This window comes from Sinocyclocheilus anshuiensis, unplaced genomic scaffold (genome assembly GCF_001515605.1).
Source record: "Sinocyclocheilus anshuiensis isolate Anshui unplaced genomic scaffold, SAMN03320099.WGS_v1.1 scaffold1546, whole genome shotgun sequence".
Lineage (NCBI taxonomy): Eukaryota > Metazoa > Chordata > Actinopteri > Cypriniformes > Cyprinidae > Sinocyclocheilus > Sinocyclocheilus anshuiensis.
Genome location: NW_015547737.1, coordinates 480,493 through 501,343, shown reverse-complemented (window position 1 = coordinate 501,343; position 20,851 = coordinate 480,493). Strand labels below are relative to the sequence as shown.

General features: G+C 36.2%; 1 protein-coding gene across 1 annotated transcript in view; it reads right to left on the bottom strand.

Moving 5' to 3' along the window:
- Window positions 1-1,957: 1,957 nt before the first annotated feature.
- LOC107704429 (rho guanine nucleotide exchange factor 18-like) overlaps window positions 1,958-20,851 on the bottom strand; it is a 41,986-nt gene continuing 23,092 nt past the window's right edge. Inside the window, exons 14-28 of the mRNA XM_016507353.1 lie at window positions 20,006-20,131; window positions 19,803-19,920; window positions 19,471-19,725; window positions 18,829-18,905; window positions 18,565-18,743; window positions 18,398-18,471; window positions 17,476-17,661; window positions 17,202-17,348; window positions 16,150-16,268; window positions 15,504-15,566; window positions 15,200-15,247; window positions 12,458-12,937; window positions 3,325-3,649; window positions 3,124-3,237; window positions 1,958-3,005 (exon numbers count right to left, since the gene is read on the bottom strand). Coding sequence (XP_016362839.1) covers window positions 2,860-3,005; window positions 3,124-3,237; window positions 3,325-3,649; window positions 12,458-12,937; window positions 15,200-15,247; window positions 15,504-15,566; window positions 16,150-16,268; window positions 17,202-17,348; window positions 17,476-17,661; window positions 18,398-18,471; window positions 18,565-18,743; window positions 18,829-18,905; window positions 19,471-19,725; window positions 19,803-19,920; window positions 20,006-20,131 — 2,457 coding nt within the window. The 3' untranslated portion in view covers window positions 1,958-2,859. The remainder of the gene's footprint in view (window positions 3,006-3,123; window positions 3,238-3,324; window positions 3,650-12,457; window positions 12,938-15,199; window positions 15,248-15,503; window positions 15,567-16,149; window positions 16,269-17,201; window positions 17,349-17,475; window positions 17,662-18,397; window positions 18,472-18,564; window positions 18,744-18,828; window positions 18,906-19,470; window positions 19,726-19,802; window positions 19,921-20,005; window positions 20,132-20,851) is intronic.

Sequence of the window (20,851 nt, the reverse complement as noted above, 5' to 3'; positions counted from 1 at the left end):
GCTCTTCAAAAGTTTTTTTTCATACATAGACACAATGAGGTTTGAATAAGAGTAAAGAGTCAAAATCAGATTTATTTCCCACATGATAGGAAAAACAAATATCAGAATTGAGATGCTAAATCACAATTGCGATATATAAATTCTGAGAAGTCAGAATTTTGATATATATAAAAAGTCGCAATTACCTTTTTTATTTTTTATTCCATAGCGGAAACAAAAAAAAAAAAAGACTCAGAACCAGATTTCTTTCCCCACTTATTTTATTACTAAAATGTCTCTAAAGGCAGCAGTTTTAAGTGTTCACAAGTATTTCTATTTTTGTTCGGTAGAGTGAGTACAATGCTGTGGTAGAAAAAAATAAATAAAATAAAAAAAAATAAAAAAAATCACACTGGCCTTGCGTGCTAAAAATTTTAGACACAGAACATCAGAAATATTAACACTTGAGGTCCCCTTAAAGTTTGCTGGTATTGAAAAGTGGCTAGTGTAACTGGAAGCAGAATTTTTTTTTTTTTTAAGAAATAATTTGACAATATCTGACAAGACATCCTCTTCGCAAAGGAACAACATAAAATATGTCATACAATCACAGACACCAAGAAGCTACAGTCACAATGAATGCCAGCTGGATCAAGTGACAATTTAAAGCGACATGATGTTTTTTTTAAGCTCACAGTTGAACAAATACAAGAAAACAAAGAAAACAATTCATTCTGGGGTAAAGTGCGCTGCAGCTAAAGGAGTGAGACAAACAGCATTTAGTCACTAACTTCATTATTACATCATCAACATCACGTGGCATTTATTTACGTGTCACTGACAGTCAAGACCGATCTGCTACAATGTGAAAATATCCCTTCACTGGGAAAGCATTGGACCTAGAAACTCAAAATATAGGATGAATATCATATCAAGCTGTTTTTATAAATGTAATGTCAAAAATACTACTTCTGTCAAGTGGAACAGGTGAAATGTTATCCAAAAGCAATGCTTTTTTTTTTTTTACTAAAATAAAAACACTCAGACAGATTCGTTTTTTGAAGAAAAAAAAAAAGTGCCTACAAAACGAAACGAAGAAAACTATACCCAAATGGACCATCTTTAATTTCAGTGGTCACATGACATCCTGGCATAATATCTACATCTCGTCTATGTTAGAAGGAAACTCTATGTACAACATATACATACAAGTCACATGGTTGCAGGAAACGAACGACAGAGATCAGTCAGTGGCTTCATACTCTCAGCTCATGGGCTCGGTATAGAAACGGAATGGTTTAAATCCAAGTCTGGTGGCATTACTCTGAAATCCAAAGTATTACATCACACATGCTGCTTGTGTGGTCAGCTTGAGAACAGAAGAAATGCTTGACAACTTTAGAGACTTCAATTAGATGTGGAATGAAATGAATGTGGGTCATAAGAAAGGAGGAAATGCAAAAACGCAAATGTTTAAAGGAAACGAGATTAAAACAAAGCTTTCCTTCTTAAAAGTAGAAATAACTAGGATGGGTAAGGAAACTAAGTTAAGCTAAGTTAATGTATACATATATCTCAATATTTAACTATATTTGGCACTAATCTTAAATGGAACCGTCTCCATTAATGTCATTTTACTCCAAAAAAAAAAAAAAACAACTAAAAAAAAAAAAAAAAAAAAAAAAAAAAAAAAAAAAACAGTAAAACCTATTTTAGTATGATTTAATTCAATTAAACATTTCCCCCCCAAAAAGACCTCAATACCGTAATGCAAAAAAAAATCTGTTTTTAATTTTTTTTTAAATAAATTAACACTAAAGCAAAAACACTACTATGATGTATACTTATAATTTAATTTTATTTAAATAATTTCAAAACAAGTTAAAAAAAATTTTATTTGCATCACGGTAAATGACATTGGTTCTGCATTACGGTATTGATAATTTTAGGAAAAATGCAAAAATTGACAATTTTTTTTCTTTTGATTTTTCAGGGTAATTAATGAGCTGGTCATTGAGAGTTGTCATGAGTTTCAGGTGTATTTCAGTCAAATCAAGTCCTAAATTGACTTTTTGATCATTTGGAAAGTAGAAAACATGGAAAACATTTACTGTCTAAAACATTTGTATCCTTCATTTGATTTTTGAGTAATCTCAAAATACCGAGATAACTGTTCTCTCCATTTGAAAGATCTATTAACATATAAATTAAAAACAGAATATTGGTTAATAAAATCTTGAATTCTCTTCACATCCACTGCTTTTTTTGTGAACATCTGGAGGAAATCTCTAAAAAGATGCACCACTTGAATGAAATGACCACTTAAATGGAGTTGGCTTTTCTGAAATCAAATAATCTTTTTGGTTGAAAGTTGAAATCCAGCCAAGTTTATACAGTGTACAGTCAAAAATGACTGAATAAACCAGTGTGAACAAACTGACTAAAATTTCAAAATGTCAACATGTCATTTTCCATAAGCAATAATGTTCCAGAGTGACCGCAAATGAAACTGAACAAATCCAACAGAAAACAGTCATCCCAAATACTGTGTTTGAAATTAAATGGGACGTTGACGCTGTGCAAAATTGCTCACCACAACAATAAGCAACATCCATTTGCCCTTCATATGGTCCATTTGGAGCGCATGCTACAGAACTGTCCTTCACGTGAAGCTGTCCGTCAAAGTCTTTGGGTTTTCTGAACAAACAGTGAGCCTTTTTTGATATTTCTCATACAAACTAAAACACATTTTTCTTTGTTGTAATTTACAGGCTTCAATAAAACGTGTTAGTTGCGAAGACTAGGAAGATTAAAATATGTTCCTTTAGTAAAATATCATCCGAAACGCCAACGCAATGTCTTTGCACCCCATCAGATGCCTCAGAAATAGATAACATCCTCCTTGGCAGCTTGGCCGCTAACAGTGTACGGGAGGGTGGTCTGGGAGGTCTGGTTATGGGTTTTGAGAACAGCGGGCGCGAGGCTAGACTGGGCATCCGTATGAGCATCTGGAGGGTTGAGGGAATCTGCAGGGTGAGCAAACCAAACAACAGGCCTGTCAGCTGGGCCTAATGACTGTTTACACAGCGGGATACTGCTCGTTCAGGCTCGGCCGGGAATGTCGGGTGCGGTTGTTTGTCTTACCTGAGTGCGAATGTTGAGGTTGGTGGGGGCTGATGGGCCGGCGTGCTTTGTGACCTCCGTCCGAATCCCTTGATGACAGCTTGATGGGCAGCATCTGCTTCATGTCACCAGAAGCTAGGAAAAAGCAAAGATGGATTTAGGAATCGGCAAATTCGCACCCAAAGAACGTCATTTGGTGTCCGCAAACAAAGCATTACTAACCAGAACTGTCGGTGCGGTGCGAACTCTTGGCTTTCCCGCTCTTCTCCTTGCCCTTGCTGAGGGCAGCGAGTTTGGTCGGTATCTGCTGCTGGACGCTGCCCTGCTTGTGTAGCTGGTTGGTGGTGCTGATGAGATGGATGGGAACCTCCGTCTTGGCCAGCAGGGTGCTGCAGGAGCTCTCGCGGCGCGAGTGGACTTCGGGACGCTCCAGGTAGTCGGCGGGGGACACTGAGAGAGAGGCCCACAGGTGTGACTTTTGAGGAAGCGTCTGATCCCCTGCTCCACCGAGCGGCAGCTCACCGTTGAAGCTGGAGGAACTGGAAAGCTTAAACACAAAGCGAAATGCTAATGTTAGCACCACAGATGGATAAGCAATTTCACGCACAGAGGTTGATTAACATCTTACTTCATCGTGAGGATGAAAGAAGGCATCGCCACAGCGGATCACGAGTATACATTCAGGAAACATCATGATGTCTCCATCCAATCATTAATGAAACACTACCAGGACTAATTTGTGTAAATTCTCAAGTAACACAACAGTGGATTTATGAACAACTGAGTTGACCGCAACAATATACACAGTAGATTTACGAAAAACTGAAATAAATGCAACAATTTATGCAAAAATGGATTCACGAACAACTGAATGCAATAATTTACAGGAACATATTTACGAAGAATTAAGTCGAACTGGTTTGCGAATGACTGAGTTGAATGTGACAATATACACAATAGCAGATTCATGAAAAACTGACATAAATGCAACAATTCACGCAATGCTTTTACATACAAAGAAATTGAATTTGAACGTAAGAATATACACAACATATCTACGAAAAAACTAAATTTAACAATCTAAGGAAAAATGTATTTGCAAACACTTGAATGCAACAATTTACACTAAAGGATTTATGAATTATTGAGTTGAACATACCAGTATACACAACGGATTTACAAAACACTGAATTGCAACAATATAAGCAAAAATGGATTTGACGCAAACTAAATGTGTAATGTAGCTGTATGTGAATGTAAACGATCTGCAAAGTTGCCGAAAGTGCATGATAAATAAAGTTATTGTCTCCCAAAATAAAAGAATAGACCCTATACAGCCTGAACGAGTCATTAGTAATTCGAATCTCAATTACGTGACAACACATTCCCACCTATGTTCTATGTTGGTTGGTCGCGAACTACTTGACCCCGTCCACAAACACGTCATTTTATTGACGACTGCTTCTCTAATCTCTGGGAGTTTAACACGGGATTCACAAAACACTTGCTCTTGAAAGATTGAATCACAACCTGTATGATAAATAATAGATGTTTATATTCTCTATCGAGTGTTCAAAAGACGGAAATATGGCAGTGGGTGTATCGTTTCTGACACGCAGTATGCAGTAGACCAATCACAACAGACCGGGCCATCTGACCAATCAGAGCAGAGTAGGCTCATGGAAAGGAGGGGTTTAGATACTGAATGTTACAACTGCTTCGAATGAGTCATTTGAGAATTGCTGGAAAATTAGGTGATATTAAATGCATATTTTGAGAAAACGAAAGCATTGTTTGACCTTTCACGCATGTAAACCTATTGTAGGAGACTCCCAAAACAATATTAGAAATCTTAAAAATGGCATAATAGGGGCACTTTAAAGGGGTCATATGATGCGATTTCAATTTTTTTAATCAATTTTGTTACAAGCTCTTGGTGCATAAAGAAGATCTGTAAAGTTGCAAAGACTAAAGTCTCAAATCCAAAGAGATATTCTTTATAAAAGTTTGGCGCGATGCAACGCGTAAAAAGACAGTATAAGTCATTATAATCCATAATTATGTCCCCACTGGATGCAACAAATGACCCGTTTATAATGGGTTTTAATGTTTTTGTCTCGTCGCTCCGGCCGGACAGGGCATCACAGTATGGTAGGGGCGTAACATTTCCGTCTCACGCTTGAGGTATTCGGCCAATCACAATGCACTGGATAGCTGGCCAATCACAGCACACCTCGCTTTTCAGACCGATGAGCTTTGTAAAAATCGACGCGTTTCAGAAAGGCGGGCCATAGAGGACAAACAATAATGTACAGTATGTGGAAAATAATGTTTTTTGAACCTTAAACATTATTTGAACTAAACATTTCATTACACCAAATACACAAAATAATGTTCTTTTTAGCAACATCATATGACCATACAAATAGTACCAACTGCAGAACCTCAAACAAGACAATATTGTTGCAATAAATCACTTGTCTTCAACTGTTATTCATGTTGTTATTCATTACTTGTAAATTACTTTGGATGAATGCATCTACTAAATAAAGCAAGCATAAATTACATATTTTGGGCCAAAAGGTTTGTTGAGATGTACCGCCTGCATTTAAATGAAATTCGTTTCAACTCAGATCAGCTTTCATATTTGAGCATGACATGCAGGAAATGCCAAGCTAATGCGCTGTGTAGGAAATACAGTCTGTTGAAGAGTTTTGGATTTACAGGACGAAGCTAAATTTAAAACATATGCTGCTTTGCATGCAGAACAAAGACTTTTGATGCGCTCTTGAGCACACTTGGTCAACACAGGCATAAAATGTAACACACACTGAAGACAGCGCCACATGAAAGGACTACGTTAAACATGAGGTAAAGATTATTAATGCACATCAGCGGCTAACAGTTCGTGAGCGGCCTCCCTCCCAATCCTTTTCCTCCAAAGGACAGTGTACACTCTTTGGAGAGATAGTCCACCTGGTGCAACCAAGTCTTGCTCAAGGGCCCAACGGTGATTATGCAATTTTTGGGATGCACCTAGAAGCGAACCTTGAAAATGTACGCAAGGAGTTCAGATAATTAACCGTGAAGTTACCAACACCCTTATTTCACGGAAAAGAATGAATAAACATATAACTGTCCATCACATCTACAGTACTTAAAAGTGTGAAAATGGCCAATCTTCTCCACGCCTCAAAGAAGTAACTGAAACTAGAGCCACCCTCCTGAATCTGTACATTATGCTTCTGCAAGTCACAATTACACCCTCATATTTCCATCATTTCACAAAAAATGTTAAGGAGAACATCCAAACATTGGGAGGCGATCCTCTGGGATCCTCAATCATCTAGAGCAGTGGTTCTCAACCACATTTCTGAAACCCACCCAACGCTGCATTTTGCATGTCTCCTTAAAGCGGTCCTATTATGCCGTTTCACTTTTTCAACTTTAGTTAGTGTGTAATGTTGCTGTTTGAGCATAAAAAAAAATCAGGAAGGTTACAAAGCTCAAAGTCCACTCTGAAAGGAGATATTCTCTTTAATAGAAAACACCTTTCAAGAATCACAATCACAACACACCGGGCCAGCTAACCAATCAGAGCACATTTCATATTTTGGAAACAGGAACTAAACAGGTTGTTCAAGACAGACTGCTGCAATAATGTACAAAAATTGTGTTTTTTAGAACAATCAAGCATGAAAATCTATTAATAAAACCAATTCAAGACTTTGTAAAAGGGAATAATATAAAAGAAAATGGGCTTCAGGAACATGGCTGGAAAACACTTGATATAGAGCTTACATATACACTGATATAGAGCAGTTTCCCAACCCTGATCCTGGAGGCACCTCAACACTACACATTTTCAAACTCTTCCAAACCGCAAAGCAGGTGTAATGGAAACTAGTGCCTCACTCCTGAATCTGTTCACTATGCTTCTGCAAATCGTAATTGCACCACCTTGTTTCTTCTACATATTTTCAAACGCTTCCTAAATCAACTCATCAGCTCATTAGTAGAGACTCAAAGACTTAAATGGATGGGTCAGATAAGGAAGACATCCAAAATGTGTAGTGCTGGTGTGTCTCTCCAGGAACAGGGTTGGGAAACACTGATCTAGAGGTTGGAAAAGTCTGAACTTCTCCAACTGGCCCGGGGCGACATCATCTTGAACCATCACACAGCATGGCCTTTGTGGAGCATGAGTAGTTTTCCCAAACGCTGGGATCCCAGCATAGATGCTCGATTGTTTCCAGTCCTTAAGGTGCTTTTAGTAAATATAAGGTTTCCAGAGCGTTAAAAATGCAAGGGGTGTGCAAGGTTTTCGGCACAAAGACTTGACTGACATCACATAAACAATTAAGATTGGCCGAATTCCAGCGCTGGTATTAATGAAAGGGTGCTGGCAGGTAATTATACGTTGTGGTTTTCCCAACTCAAGACTTCCCTGGATACTTCAAGCAACTTTTCATTTGGAGAAACTCTGCTGTGCACGGGCTAGTTGGAAGGGCTCGCTGCTGGAAACGTGGCTCTTAAATCATGGTGCTAAATACCTGTTTCTGAAGGGTTGTTTTGGGTGTTTTTACCTCACAATGAAGCATCACAAATACAGACTCCCTGGAAACAGGAATGTGGAATATATAAATCTTTCAAAAGCAAAATATACTCGGCCATAAAAAGTTGCCTTCTTTGTAACCAGAGGTCAAAGTTGAGCATATATGAATGAGAGAGAGAGAGGGGAACACATGAAAGACCAAAATTCAACGTTATCTTAAGAGCTGAGCCACGGTTTAACAAACGGAAGTGACTAAAGCAGTAACAAAGGAACAGGTCTCGTCCAGGTCAAACAACCCCCAATATATCTGTCATTAAAGCTGACAGTGAGACAGATAATAAAACAATACAGCGCATAATAAAACTAGCCGAGCAAACGGTAGAAATGCAAAACAAAGACAAATGGCCCAATTAGGAAACCGTAAAATCGTAGTAAATTGTAAAAAACTAAATTGGCAAGTCACGTACGTCCATGATGTTAGTCTCATTCTTTCAACTAACATTTAGTAAAACTTATGTTTTCAGGTCATAACAAATTTGCTCATTTGAAGCCAGAACTTTCTAAATAAACTGAAAAGTATATGCTCTGTTTCTGAAACATCAATTCTGGAAACCATCGTCTTTGTCGTAATAAATCTCCACTATATGTCGTACATTTGATCAAGGTCTGTAGCCTGGCACCACGGGCAGACGGTTACGATGTGCTGATAGCCATCCTAACCTGAGATAAGCCGAGATCACAGGAAATCTGACAAGGCCGGGCATGACCAGACATGCCTCCATGACCTCAAATACACACAATGAACAACAAAGCTGTGGCAACTTACTGTCAGGGTGCTGTCTGTGTCGTTATTACTTTTCAGAATGCTATGTACAACCGGTAAAAATCACACTTTACTAGGGAAGGATCAGGATGGTCGACTAGTTGGTTGTTAGGTTGAGCTTGAATAGTGAGCTTATCTAGATTTATATTTTTCAGTGGTGGTGACAAAGGGAATAAATTAGAGACGTTACTTCTCTCAGAGAGGGTGTTTAACATGCCAAAATGTTTTTTTGTTTTTTTTTTGCATGCTAACAGTAACTATTTGACTGTCTAAATTCATTTCCAGGACTATAGCCATTAAAGCAGTGCTTTTGTAACAAATTCATAGAATAGACAATTAATGTCAGACTCCAAAAATGTTCATTATCAGTGAATGTTACACATGCAGAGAAATGTCTTAAGTTGTTGCATAAGTATTAGTACTGTAATTTTATAGTTGTACTTCAAAATATAATTCTTAATTTTAAAAATAGTAAAAAATAGAAATAGTAAGAAATAGAAATTTCTTAATTTGTTTAATATTTTTTTTTTTTGTTAGTAGTAATAATTATAATTATTTTATAGTCATATTTGATAGATAATCAAAATATTTGGCCAAACTCTGCAATCCTATAAACAAACACAGCAAACCTGGAGCTTTTTTTATTTTTATTTTTAAATTAAAATTTAAAATTTTGCTATTTTAAATAGCAATCGCACATTTGAACAGAAAAATCAGAATTATATTTTAAATGTTAGATATATATTTGTATTATAATTATATTGTAATATTATACAGTTGTACTATAAAAAATTATTTTAATAAACTAACTTTGCTTTAAAGTGAAATAATACAATATATTTGTTTATATTTTTACTTACAGGTTATTCAAAATTTCACATTTAATCCAATGCGTTACTTGTCAATTCTTTGTAAATATTTGTGAAATTTACAAGCAATTTCTGAGTGAAAATTGCTTTTAAAAGTAAATCCTACACCTAATTTTTTTTCAGTGCATGACCTTAAACAATAACTGTCCGATTTTGACTACTCAATGACTAGTGTGTGTGTGTATATACATACACATACATATACATATACATATACATATACACATACATATATATATATATATATATACATACATATATATACATATACATATACATATATATACATATACATATACATATACATATACACATATATATATACATATACATATACATATACACATACATATATATATATATATATATGTGTGGTAAAAAAAAAAATGGTAGAAATAAATCAAAAGCTTTGCCACTAAAGAGCAGTGAAAATACACACCTGGCTGTGGCGGTTTGATTTTGAACCATACATTTTAAATGCACATCCCTCCTACTATAAAATGACTGACATCCCTCCTACTATAAAATGACTGACACTGATGCTGACTGATCCTGGCTTGATTGCATTTCGTTTGGTCACTGCCTATTAAATCGCTAACGTCATGGCATTACGGCCATTAGGAAAGTTCTCCATTTATGTTAGTTCCACATGCACGTTTGAACGGAGGCTGAAAGGCGCCTTGTCCAGCGCCTTAGATGTTCTTTTCTGAGTAATCCGTCAAAATAAAGGGGTTAGTCATCAAGTTTGTGCATGCGAATGGACAGACAGGCTATGGCGATCAAATCAGTTTACCGTGATTGAAGGAAAGCACGAAAACATCAGAGTTTGATGAAAAACAGATGATGGAGCCAGACAAACTGTGCGCAAACGAACAAAAAATGCTAAATACAAAGTACATATTTATATTTTCTGGTTGTTCACCATGATTTTAGTGTGTTGTGATCTCTGGGATGGTTTCAGTACTTCTGAGAGCTAGAAATCACACAATATGTGGCTTTTGTTAAATGCTGTTGGACACAGAGACTGGCTTTTTTTGTGAGCCGGTTAAGACTGCTCAAACAACACTTGTCCGTGCTTTTTTCCCCAGAGCGCTAGCTGGGTAATTTAGCAGGCTCATCAGCAAACAGGTAGGGCAGGGTGGCAGGTAGATTAGCAAAGCCTCTGCTATGTAACCTCACAGTGCCACATTGTTCCCTTCGATTGTACTGGCACAGCTGAGCTGAAAAGAGAGCGTGGGAAAGGCAGATGCTCTCAGCTGGCACACCTACACCTAGAAATTTTAATAACATGTGCACACTAAAAAGGTGACATCATGCTAATTTCATGTATGCCAGCTCCCATTTCCTCGAATAGCTGGGCGATGTATCAAATATTCATGACAGTTGAGTTCGACTTCTAACTTCATTGTTGCAAAGTTAAATTAATTTCTGAGATTCAGTTCAAACTGTCCATTTCAATGAATTGATTCAGAAGGTACTATTAAAAACATTAATGCAAATAAATATTAATGCTTATTACCACATATTCTTATATTGATACATAATTTATATTATATTTTTATACATTTTAGAATTTATATTATACTACATATTCATTACATGCATATAATTACATATCATTTCTGATGGGTAAAAAAACATTAAGACATTACAGAGTAAAAGCATAAATCAAGATATATATTGAATATTGTTAAAAGGTTGTAAGTTTTTTTTATTCAGCAAGGACACATTAAATTGATCAAAAGTGAAAGTAAAGACAATTATAATGTCAAATAAATCCTGTTTTTTTTAAACTTTCTATTAATCAAAGAGCCCTGAAAAGAAATATTATGGTTTCCACAAAAATATTAAGCATATTAAGCAATGTCCTTCAGAAATCATTTTAATATGCTGATTTACTGCTCAAGAAACGTTGCAGTAAATCAGCATATTAAAATGATTTCTGAAGGATAATGTGACACTGAAGACTGGAGTAATGATGCTAAAAATAAAAAAAAATCAAATATATTTTTATACATTTAAAATATATTACCAAAAAGAAGCTGTTTTAAATGGTTTTTTCCCCATAATATTACTGTATATATTATTAATCAAAGAGCCCTGAAAAGAAATATTATGGTTTCCACAAAAATATTAAGCATATTAAGCAATGTCCTTCAGAAATCATTTTAATATGCTGATTTACTGCAACGTTTCTTGAGCAGTAAATCAGCATATTAAAATGATTTCTGAAGGATAATGTGACACTGAAGACTGGAGTAATGATGCTAAAAATTAAAAAAAATCAAATATATTTTTATACATTTAAAATATATTACCAAAAAGAAGCTGTTTTAAATTGTTTTTTCCCCATAATATTACTGTATATATTACTGTAAATATTAAGCCTGTAAAATTATAAACCCCAGACTAAGAATTCAAAACCAATCAAAACAGTCCAAATTTTTTACTATGATGATAAAAAAAAAAAAAGCTTTATGATTTAAGTGACCTTTTTTGGAGAGCAATGAAAATTGGTGCAAACAATTTTAGCCTGATTTTATAGTCTAATATTTTATATTTTAGTGTCAACCAGTCAGATTGGTATTATTATTTGGACCTAGGACTGTGCAATTAATCGCATGCGATTGTCATGCGCATCTTGTCAGTAAAGCTGGTTCTGTGATTAGTAGTAAATCTCCATCACCTGCTTTCAGATGGAGCGGCATTTACTACACAGAGCCACAGTTCACTTACAAGCTAGGCAATATCGCGTTCGTAATCGAATGCGATTCATCTGCGATTGTGAACGCGATATTTCCTAATTGTCAGTGAACTATGGCTCTGTGTATTAAATGCCACTCCATCTGAAAGCAGGTGATGGAGATTTACTACTAATCACGGAACCGGCTTTACTGACGAGATGCACTTGACAATCGCATGTGATTAATTGCACAACCCTATTTGGACCTATTATTAACCTGTCTGAATGAACATTAGATAGTTTAGTAGTTTCAGCATGTACTGCCATCTAAGGGAACCACGATTCATGTGGAGACAGATAGTAAGCGTTACATTATACTGACGAGGTAAAAAAGGAAACTGGTCTAGAATCATGTGGCATCTCACCTGTCCAACTTCCTGTGCGTACAGTGCTGCTGTATTTGGCACAGTGTTGTGCTTCTTCAACTTCCTCTGTTGCTCTAACCGCTCTTTCTCTTTCTCAACAGCACGTGTGGACTCTCTCAGCCTCTCCAGGTCTTGCTGGTACGTCTGCCTTTGCCTCTCGAGTTCCTGCCTCTCCTCGACCAAACGCAGCTCCAGTCGCCGACACTCCTCCTCCCGCTCCTTCAGCCGCTGCTCAGCCGCCTCCGCCTGCCGCCGCTGCTTCTCCCGCTCCCGTTCCCAGCGCGCCTGCTCCTGCCGATGCTGGCTCTGCAGCCTCTGGAAGTTGGCGAGCTCCTCGCGGTGCTTCTCCAAGTTGCGCTGCTTCTCCTGCTCCAGGAGCACATCTGTGCCGCGGTTCCGGCTGCCGGGACGTTCCCGCTCGGCGGTGAGGAGAGAGGCCCGCTGGAGCTCAATGTGGCTGTCCTGCTGAGAGATTATGGCCTGAGGGGGAAGGAGACAGAAAGGACTTGATGTTTGGATAGTTGTTAAGAGCTTCCTGGTAACTAAGGCTTAGTTTAGCAAGTGTTGTGTACTTTCAGATGCTTGTTCTTGTATTTGCTCAAACAAGATTTGTGTACTGTATTGTAAGGTGCTTTGGTAAAGTGTCTGGTAAGAATGTAAATTTCATGAAATGTAAACAGAATGAAAGAACAAAGCAGCAAGCAAGAATGCAACTTAAAGGACAACAGAAAAAATGAACAAAAAAAGGCCAAAAAAAACCCACAAAAGCTCAAAATAACAAAAGCATAAAGGGAAAAAAACCTAAATACAGAAAGAAATGAAACCAAAACCAAAAGAAAAGCAAATTAAAGGACAACTGAAAGGACAAAAGATAGGAAAAACAAACAAACAATGAACAAAATATGAAAAGAAAGAATGGGCTGTCATAAACAAACAAAAGCAAAGAACTGCAGAAAAAAAAAAAAAAAAAAAAACCCAAATGCATGAGCTTTGTAAGAAACAAAAAAACAAAGATGTATTATAGACCAATATGCCCCCTCTAGAGAAAAGACAAAAGAATAATACTGATATATATACAGAAGGAAACAGCTATATAAATTTAAGTGTGAGTGAACGTAATCCAGAAAGGAGGAGAAGAAAGTGAGCGAGAGACAATGGAACAGAACAACCGAAAAAAAGGGTGAGAATGGCTAAATTGTTCATGTTCAAAAAGAAAAAAAAAAAAAAATGTCAAAAATAAATCTTAAAAAAAGTGTACTATACTTTGCGTTAAATGAAAAAAAAAAAAAAAAACAGAAAAAAAAAAAAAAAAAAAAAAAACCATGAACGAACAAACAAAATAATCAAAGCCAGAAAAGCAAACAAACAAAACAGCAACTTAATAAAAACAGAACAAACAGAAGAAAATGGAACAATGAAAGAAAAATTTGAAAGAAAGAACAGATTGTCATAAAAAGAAAAATGATAAAAATCAACAAGAGAGAAAAAAAATGAGCAAAAGTAAAAAATACAGAATGCAAACAAAAACAAAATGGCAAATAAATAAAAAGAACAAATGAAAGAAAAAAATTAAAGAAAATCAAAAACAAACAAAAAAATAAAAACAAGAATGACAAACAATAAACAGAAGAATGAAAGAACATATAGCTGTAATTTACATATGCACAAAGCATTTAAAAAAAAAAAAAAAAAAAAAACCATGAACGAACAAACAAAATAATCAAAGCCAGAAAAGCAAACAAACAAAACAGCAACTTAATAAAAACAGAACAAACAGAAGAAAATGGAACAATGAAAGAAAAATTTGAAAGAAAGAACAGATTGTCATAAAAAGAAAAATGATAAAAATCAACAAGAGAGAAAAAAAATGAGCAAAAGTAAAAAATACAGAATGCAAACAAAAACAAAATGGCAAATAAATAAAAAGAACAAATGAAAGAAAAAAAATTAAAGAAAATCAAAAACAAACAAAAAAATAAAAACAAGAATGACAAACAATAAACAGAAGAATGAAAGAAAAAAAGAACAAAAAGGCAAGGAACAAATAAAACGACCAAAAGAAAACAGTATAAATTAAAGAATTAAACAAACAAAAATCAAAAACAAAGAAAAAAATACAAGACTGAAAAGACAAAATAATAAACAAAGACAGTAAGAACTAACAAAACGAATGAAAGAAAAAAAGCATGAATGAAAGAGAATGAAACAGAAACCAAAAAAGAAAAATAGAACAAGAGTGAAAAAGAACAAATACGACAGCAAGAACAGAAACAAAAATGAAAGAAAACGGCATAAACAAAAGAGAATGAATAACACAAGCAAAAATGAAAAAAAAAAAATAAGAGCAAATGGGAACAAATGAAAGCAAAACTGACAGAAAGAACAACCAAAAAAGATAAATAAATAAAATGAAAGAACAAAATAATGAAATGAAAAAGAACAAGAACAAATGAACAACAGAAGGAGCAACAGAACAAATTAAAAGAATGAACAAACAAGCGAATGAACAAAAGAACAAATTAAAAATTAAAACAAGAGAATGGACTAATCAGTAGCTGTTAAACAACTACTAAAGAAATGTAGTTGTTGTTTAAAATACAATGACAGATGTTGTGAACACCTGAACAAGCAAATGAGGACAGCATGAGAACCCTGATTCTTCTAAAGCAGATCTTGTCATGATTACAGGATGCATGTGGCTGAGGTTATGAGTGAGATGTGAGTGTGGTCATTCTGTTGTACCTGTAAACTGTACAGCCTCTGGGACAGCAGCAGCACTCGCTCATAGAACTGGAAAAACAGGAAGACAAGGGCAACATTACTGGCAGGATGATTCAATATTCAGAGACATTATTCTCACGAGACACAATGCCACATTCCTGCCAAGTGAAGTATCGCTGCATTAACAGCCGATTAGGTGCGGTGAACGCAAAGGTTACCATCTCAAATATGTATTGAGAGGAGTGTGAGAAATAATATGTGCCTTTTATCTCATGGGAAACAAAGTGAGCCGTAATCGCCAATCCAATCCGATGTGCGCTCTTACCTCTGATTCTGGAAACTTACAGGTGGACCACATTTTGTGCAAGCCGGATGAGAAGGCCTCATCCTGAGAGAGACGACAGATTAAAATAAATGAAAAACATTTCAATCGGATAACATCATGTATATCAACGTTTGCTAAGAAAAGCCCCCAAGTGAAGACAATTCAAAGACATTATCATGGTAGCTGAGTAATGCATTACTTTATTGTAGCAAGTAAATTTTAGTAACAAGCATTATAGAAAAAATGTAACATTTTTATTTATTACTGAACTTTAATTTCCTTGATTAATTATTCTTTACTGTATTTAAATTATATCTTTAGAATTAATCTCACTAGTAGGTATTATATACATTGCTAGATAGTTTCTTTATAAATTAGATTATTAAACTATAATTTTTATAAACATAAAATACTATATTTACTACAATAATATAATAAATCATATAATATTAAATCATATAACTGTATAATATAATCATCATATAATTATCAGATCTATAGCTTGACAGTGACTGGTATGACAGTTTAAAACTGACAAAAGTGAATTTCCTGCCCAGACCATCTGATGCCACTCCTCTCGTTTAGTAAACACAGGCATGTTCCTATCATCTGTGGGACAAATGCCTGCATGAGTGTGTTCTCTCACCAGCTCATCCCGGTCCTGACATGTGTACACCTCTTTGAGCTGCGGATCAGAGCTGGCCCGTTGACTCCTGTCCCTGGACCTGCCGGCTGCTCCGGGAACCTTCTTCTTAATACTGCCATCTGATTTAACACAAATACACCTGATTTACAAGCTTATACTGGAGAGGTACATAGTAGACCTGCACAAACCAACCATATTCTATAACACAGGCCAGGGGGGTTGTGTGTAATTAAGCTAAACAAAAAAAAAAATGCATCTTGCCTTCTGCATAGTACAAATAGTATGTGAATTGGGATGAACAGCTTTTAAAATATAAAATTACAAATTCAAAGTTAGCTAAGGCGTAGCCTGTCCTTGTATTTGCTCAAACATGATTTGTGTACTGTATTGTAAGGTGCTTTGGTAAGAAAGTGTCTGGTAAGAATGTAAATTTCATGCAGTGTAAACAGAAAGCAAGCCAGAAAGACAAAGAAAAGAAAGAAAGAAAAGTCAGAGAACAAACAAATAAAAGTAAGCATCAACGTTAGAAACAAAATACAGAAAAACAAAACAAATCAATCAAACAAACAAAAGAATGAAGGGGAAAAAAAGAAAACAAAAATAAAATTAAAAGGACAAAAGAAAAAAGAAAAACACAAAAACAATAGAAAGAATGAAATGCCACAAAAGAACAGACTGTCATAAAAACAAACAAAACAGCAAATAAATAAAAGAAACAAAAATAGAACAAACAAAAGAGAAAGAAATAAGCAAAAACGAAAAAAAAAAAAAAAAAAAAGACAAAGAGCAACAAAGATAAATTACACAATGAAAAAAGAACGAAAAACATTTTCAACATACTATGATTTGAGACAAACTAACCGTAATCTTGCCTACTGCATAGTACAGATAGTATGCAAATTGGGATGCACAGCCTTTAAAAATGCAATGAATATGGATAAAAAGATTAGAAATGATGTAACTATAATGAGTCTCAAGTTACAATCCTGCCAGCTAATCCCCATTAATGCAACATGTATAATCAGTGTCTAATCACATGTATTGACTCTTACTTGTAGGCAGTTTGCTAGGAATGCTATCGTAGCCGCTAAAGGTGTCTGCTCTGCGTGGCAGCAAACTCAAGGACGGACTCTGGTTCCCCTCAGTCTGTGGAGATGCTTCCCGAGCTCCAGATGCAAGGAGGTTCTGCAGATTCTCTGCTACAGAAACAGAGATTCGCTTCAATAACTACATTTAGTTCTCTAATAATCTAGTTTATTAGCAGGTGCAAGATTACATCATGATGCCAATGCTTAGCACAAAAACTAACTCAGCCTGATGTGTTACCTTCAGTAATGGCTCCTTTAAGCAGCTGCGCCCCCTGCTGGAGGTCCGAGGCGTCGCCCCGCAGCAGCAGGCGGGAGCAAGAGCTGGCGTCCTCTAGACCGGCCACAGATTCAGCCAGCTCTGCAAACAACTGCAGCTTCTCCGTGAGGCTCTGGACGATCTGAGCATCCTTCAACGTCAGGCGATCTACAGAAAATGAGTCGCAGATGGAGGGAAATGTGTTAAAGAGACAAAATCATTGATGGAATTTAAATTATTTTAAACAGAAGAACATTATAAATGTCATAGCACAACATAATGCAAGAAACCATATTTTTGTGGAAAACGTGTTTTTTTTTTTTTCAGGATTCATTGATGAAAAGTTCAAAATAACAGCATTTATTAAATGTGTTAAATTTTTGATATTTTAACAAATTTTGTCACTTTTAATCAATTCAATGCGTCCCTGTGGAATAAAACTATTTCTTTCTTTAATAAAAATTTTACTGACACCAAACTCTGATGTATCGAACAATTAAAAAAAAAAAATTATAATTAACAAACATAACTATACATTTATACAAACACACACATATATTTACACACCCATTCATGATAGTTAATATTACTATATATTATATTAATACAGTTATATTACTATTAATATATAATAATATTAAATATCATATATAGTTTAGTATATTACAATATTTATAATATGTATAATACATAATATTATAAGCATATGAGCTTAAAATACTTATTTTTGACAAAAGATACAAGATTTGCAAGATTTCAGTATGAAAACGCAAGTGCGCCCTCTAGTGACAAAATATCCTTCAAAGCTCATTAAACAAAAAACCACCACACATCATCAAAATGAGCAAAAAAACAAAAACAAAATTGTCCTTACGAAAGAGACAAGCCACTTATGGTGTTTTACCTTGAAACTCTCGGAACCGGGCGACTCTGGCTTCTTCTTCCTCACTAAACAATCTCTCTTCGATATGTGGACAGCTGATGGACAGAAACAGAGGAGGAACATTTAAAAAAAAAAAACGCAGACTGAAGTAAATACAGACACATATGTGATTATAGACAGACACAGACCTCTCCACGGCCTGACGAATGTGGGTGATCCACGTGTTGCGGTCTTCTTTTGAGCTCGTGTGGATTTCGTACATCTCAGGTTCGTTAGATGAGGCGCAGATGAGGAACATGGCCCGCTCCTCGTGTGCCACCTCACGCACAATCAACTTCTGCAGTGAAATAACGGAAGGCTTGTTGTCCTAGCGGAAAACAAACACGGATGAGTGCATTCAGATGAACAATTTCTCATCTTGTGTAAACTGAAAACAAAGTGCTTGTACTCACCACAGTCGAGAACACAAATCTCTGGTCCTTTTCTTGCAACAAGATGAGAACATCAGTAAGAAGTAGAGCTAGAATATCTGCAACGGAAGAATCCCAAATTTCAACTCTGAGTCAAACAGACTTTTCAGACTTATATATATATATATATATATATGAGATGGCAAGAAAAAATATATTTCAATGCCTTTGCATTCCATCTTAAAACGATTGCATTCTCTTACAAAACATTCGCGCTCTTTTGCAAAAGTATTGCTTTCCCTTGAGAAACCTTGCGTTCTATCTTAAGACTATTATGTTCTCTCTATTGAAGCTATGCGTTCTCTCTTAAAATTGTTCCGTTCTCACATAACATTTGGGTTCTTTTGCAAAGCTATTACATTCTCTCCCAAGAAATGTTGTGTTTGCTTGCAAAACATTTGCGCTCCCAAGAAATTCTGCATTCACTCACAAAAACACGGAAGTATAATTTTTCCTCTTTCTTCATATTATTTACATCACAAAAGTTTTGCAAGCAAATGCAAAGTTTTTCAGGGGAATGCAAAAGTTCTGCAAGCGAAAATACTTTAAGTATTTGGGGGAACACAAACCCTGTCCCTTGATGGGCTCCGTACTTGTGCATGGAAATTGTGGTTCTCATAATACCTTTGAGTCGACCAGATGCAGCTTTCCAGTTGACCATGCCCTCGTACAAGAGCTTGCGGCGGCCCTGAGAAAGGTCCTCCTTCCGGAAAACACGTCCATCTTTGATTTTCCCCAGCGACTTGGGCTCCATCTTGGAGACGATATCCCTGAGCCGCGCTTCCTTCTCATAGAGACTGACCTGGGCGTCCACCTGAACGATGGCATCTTTGATTAGACTGAGAGCCTGTGCTAATCCTTCATGTTCCTCTGTCCCGGCTGGAATGAGAAGAAAGTGTTTAGAACCTTGCACATCCATAATATCTGGATAGTTTCACTGGACTGCAACAACCAACCTTCTGTGTTGTGCAGGATGCGCTCCAGAAGAACAGGATACTTGGTGATTCGCTGTGTCACCAGCAAGATACACTCTGGAACGCCTAACCGCCGCACTATTGACAGATTACTGATTTTCTGAAACACAATAAGGGGAGAAAATGATTCAAAGCAACGCTGAGGAAATGTTAGCAACTTTGAGACGGTTAAGATCTCAACATACTCTCATGAGGTTCTGGAACTTCTTGTGGCTCTGCAGCTGCTCTTTGTAGTAGTTGACTGCTTCAGTGTGCCGACTGCAGAAATCCCCATAACTTTCCTTCATTCGCTCTCCAAGCTCTCCGGAAAACTAAAACAAAACAAGCAAAATAACTTCCTGCTTCATACATGCTGTTATCACACTTCCTGCTTCTTACTTCCTTCTCAATATTTTGTTCTTCACACCTACTGTTGTCACATTTCCTGGCCCACACTTCCAACCTTCACACTTGTAACAAAAGCATATGAGAAACAGTACGTGTAGGCCAAGAAATGTGAAGCAGGAAGTGTGGGCCAGGAAATATGACAACATCATGACAGTAAAAGACAGGAAATGTGAAGCAGGAAGTGTAGAACAAGAAATGTGACAATAGGATGTTTGAAGCTGGAAGTGTAGAACAAGAAATGTGAAGCTGGAAGTGTAGGCCAGGAAATGTGAAGCAGGAAGTGTGGGCCAGGAAATGTGAAGCTGGAAGTGTAGGCCAGGAAATATGACAACAGCATGACAGTAAAAGACAGGAAATGTGAAGCAGGAAGTGTAGAACAAGAAATGTGACAATAGGATGTTTGAAGCTGGAAGTGTAGGCCAGGAAATGTGACAATAGGATGTTTGAAACAGGAAGCGAAACAGGAAATGTGAAGCAGGAACTGTGAAAACAGCAAGTGCAAAGGAGGAAGCAAAATAGGAAATGCAGGGCAGGAGGTATGAACCAGGAAGTATGACAACTGCAGGAAGGGGGTGGCGAAAGTGCAATAACAGGATGTGTGAAGCATAAAGTGTAGGGCAGGAAATGTGACAACAGGATGTTTG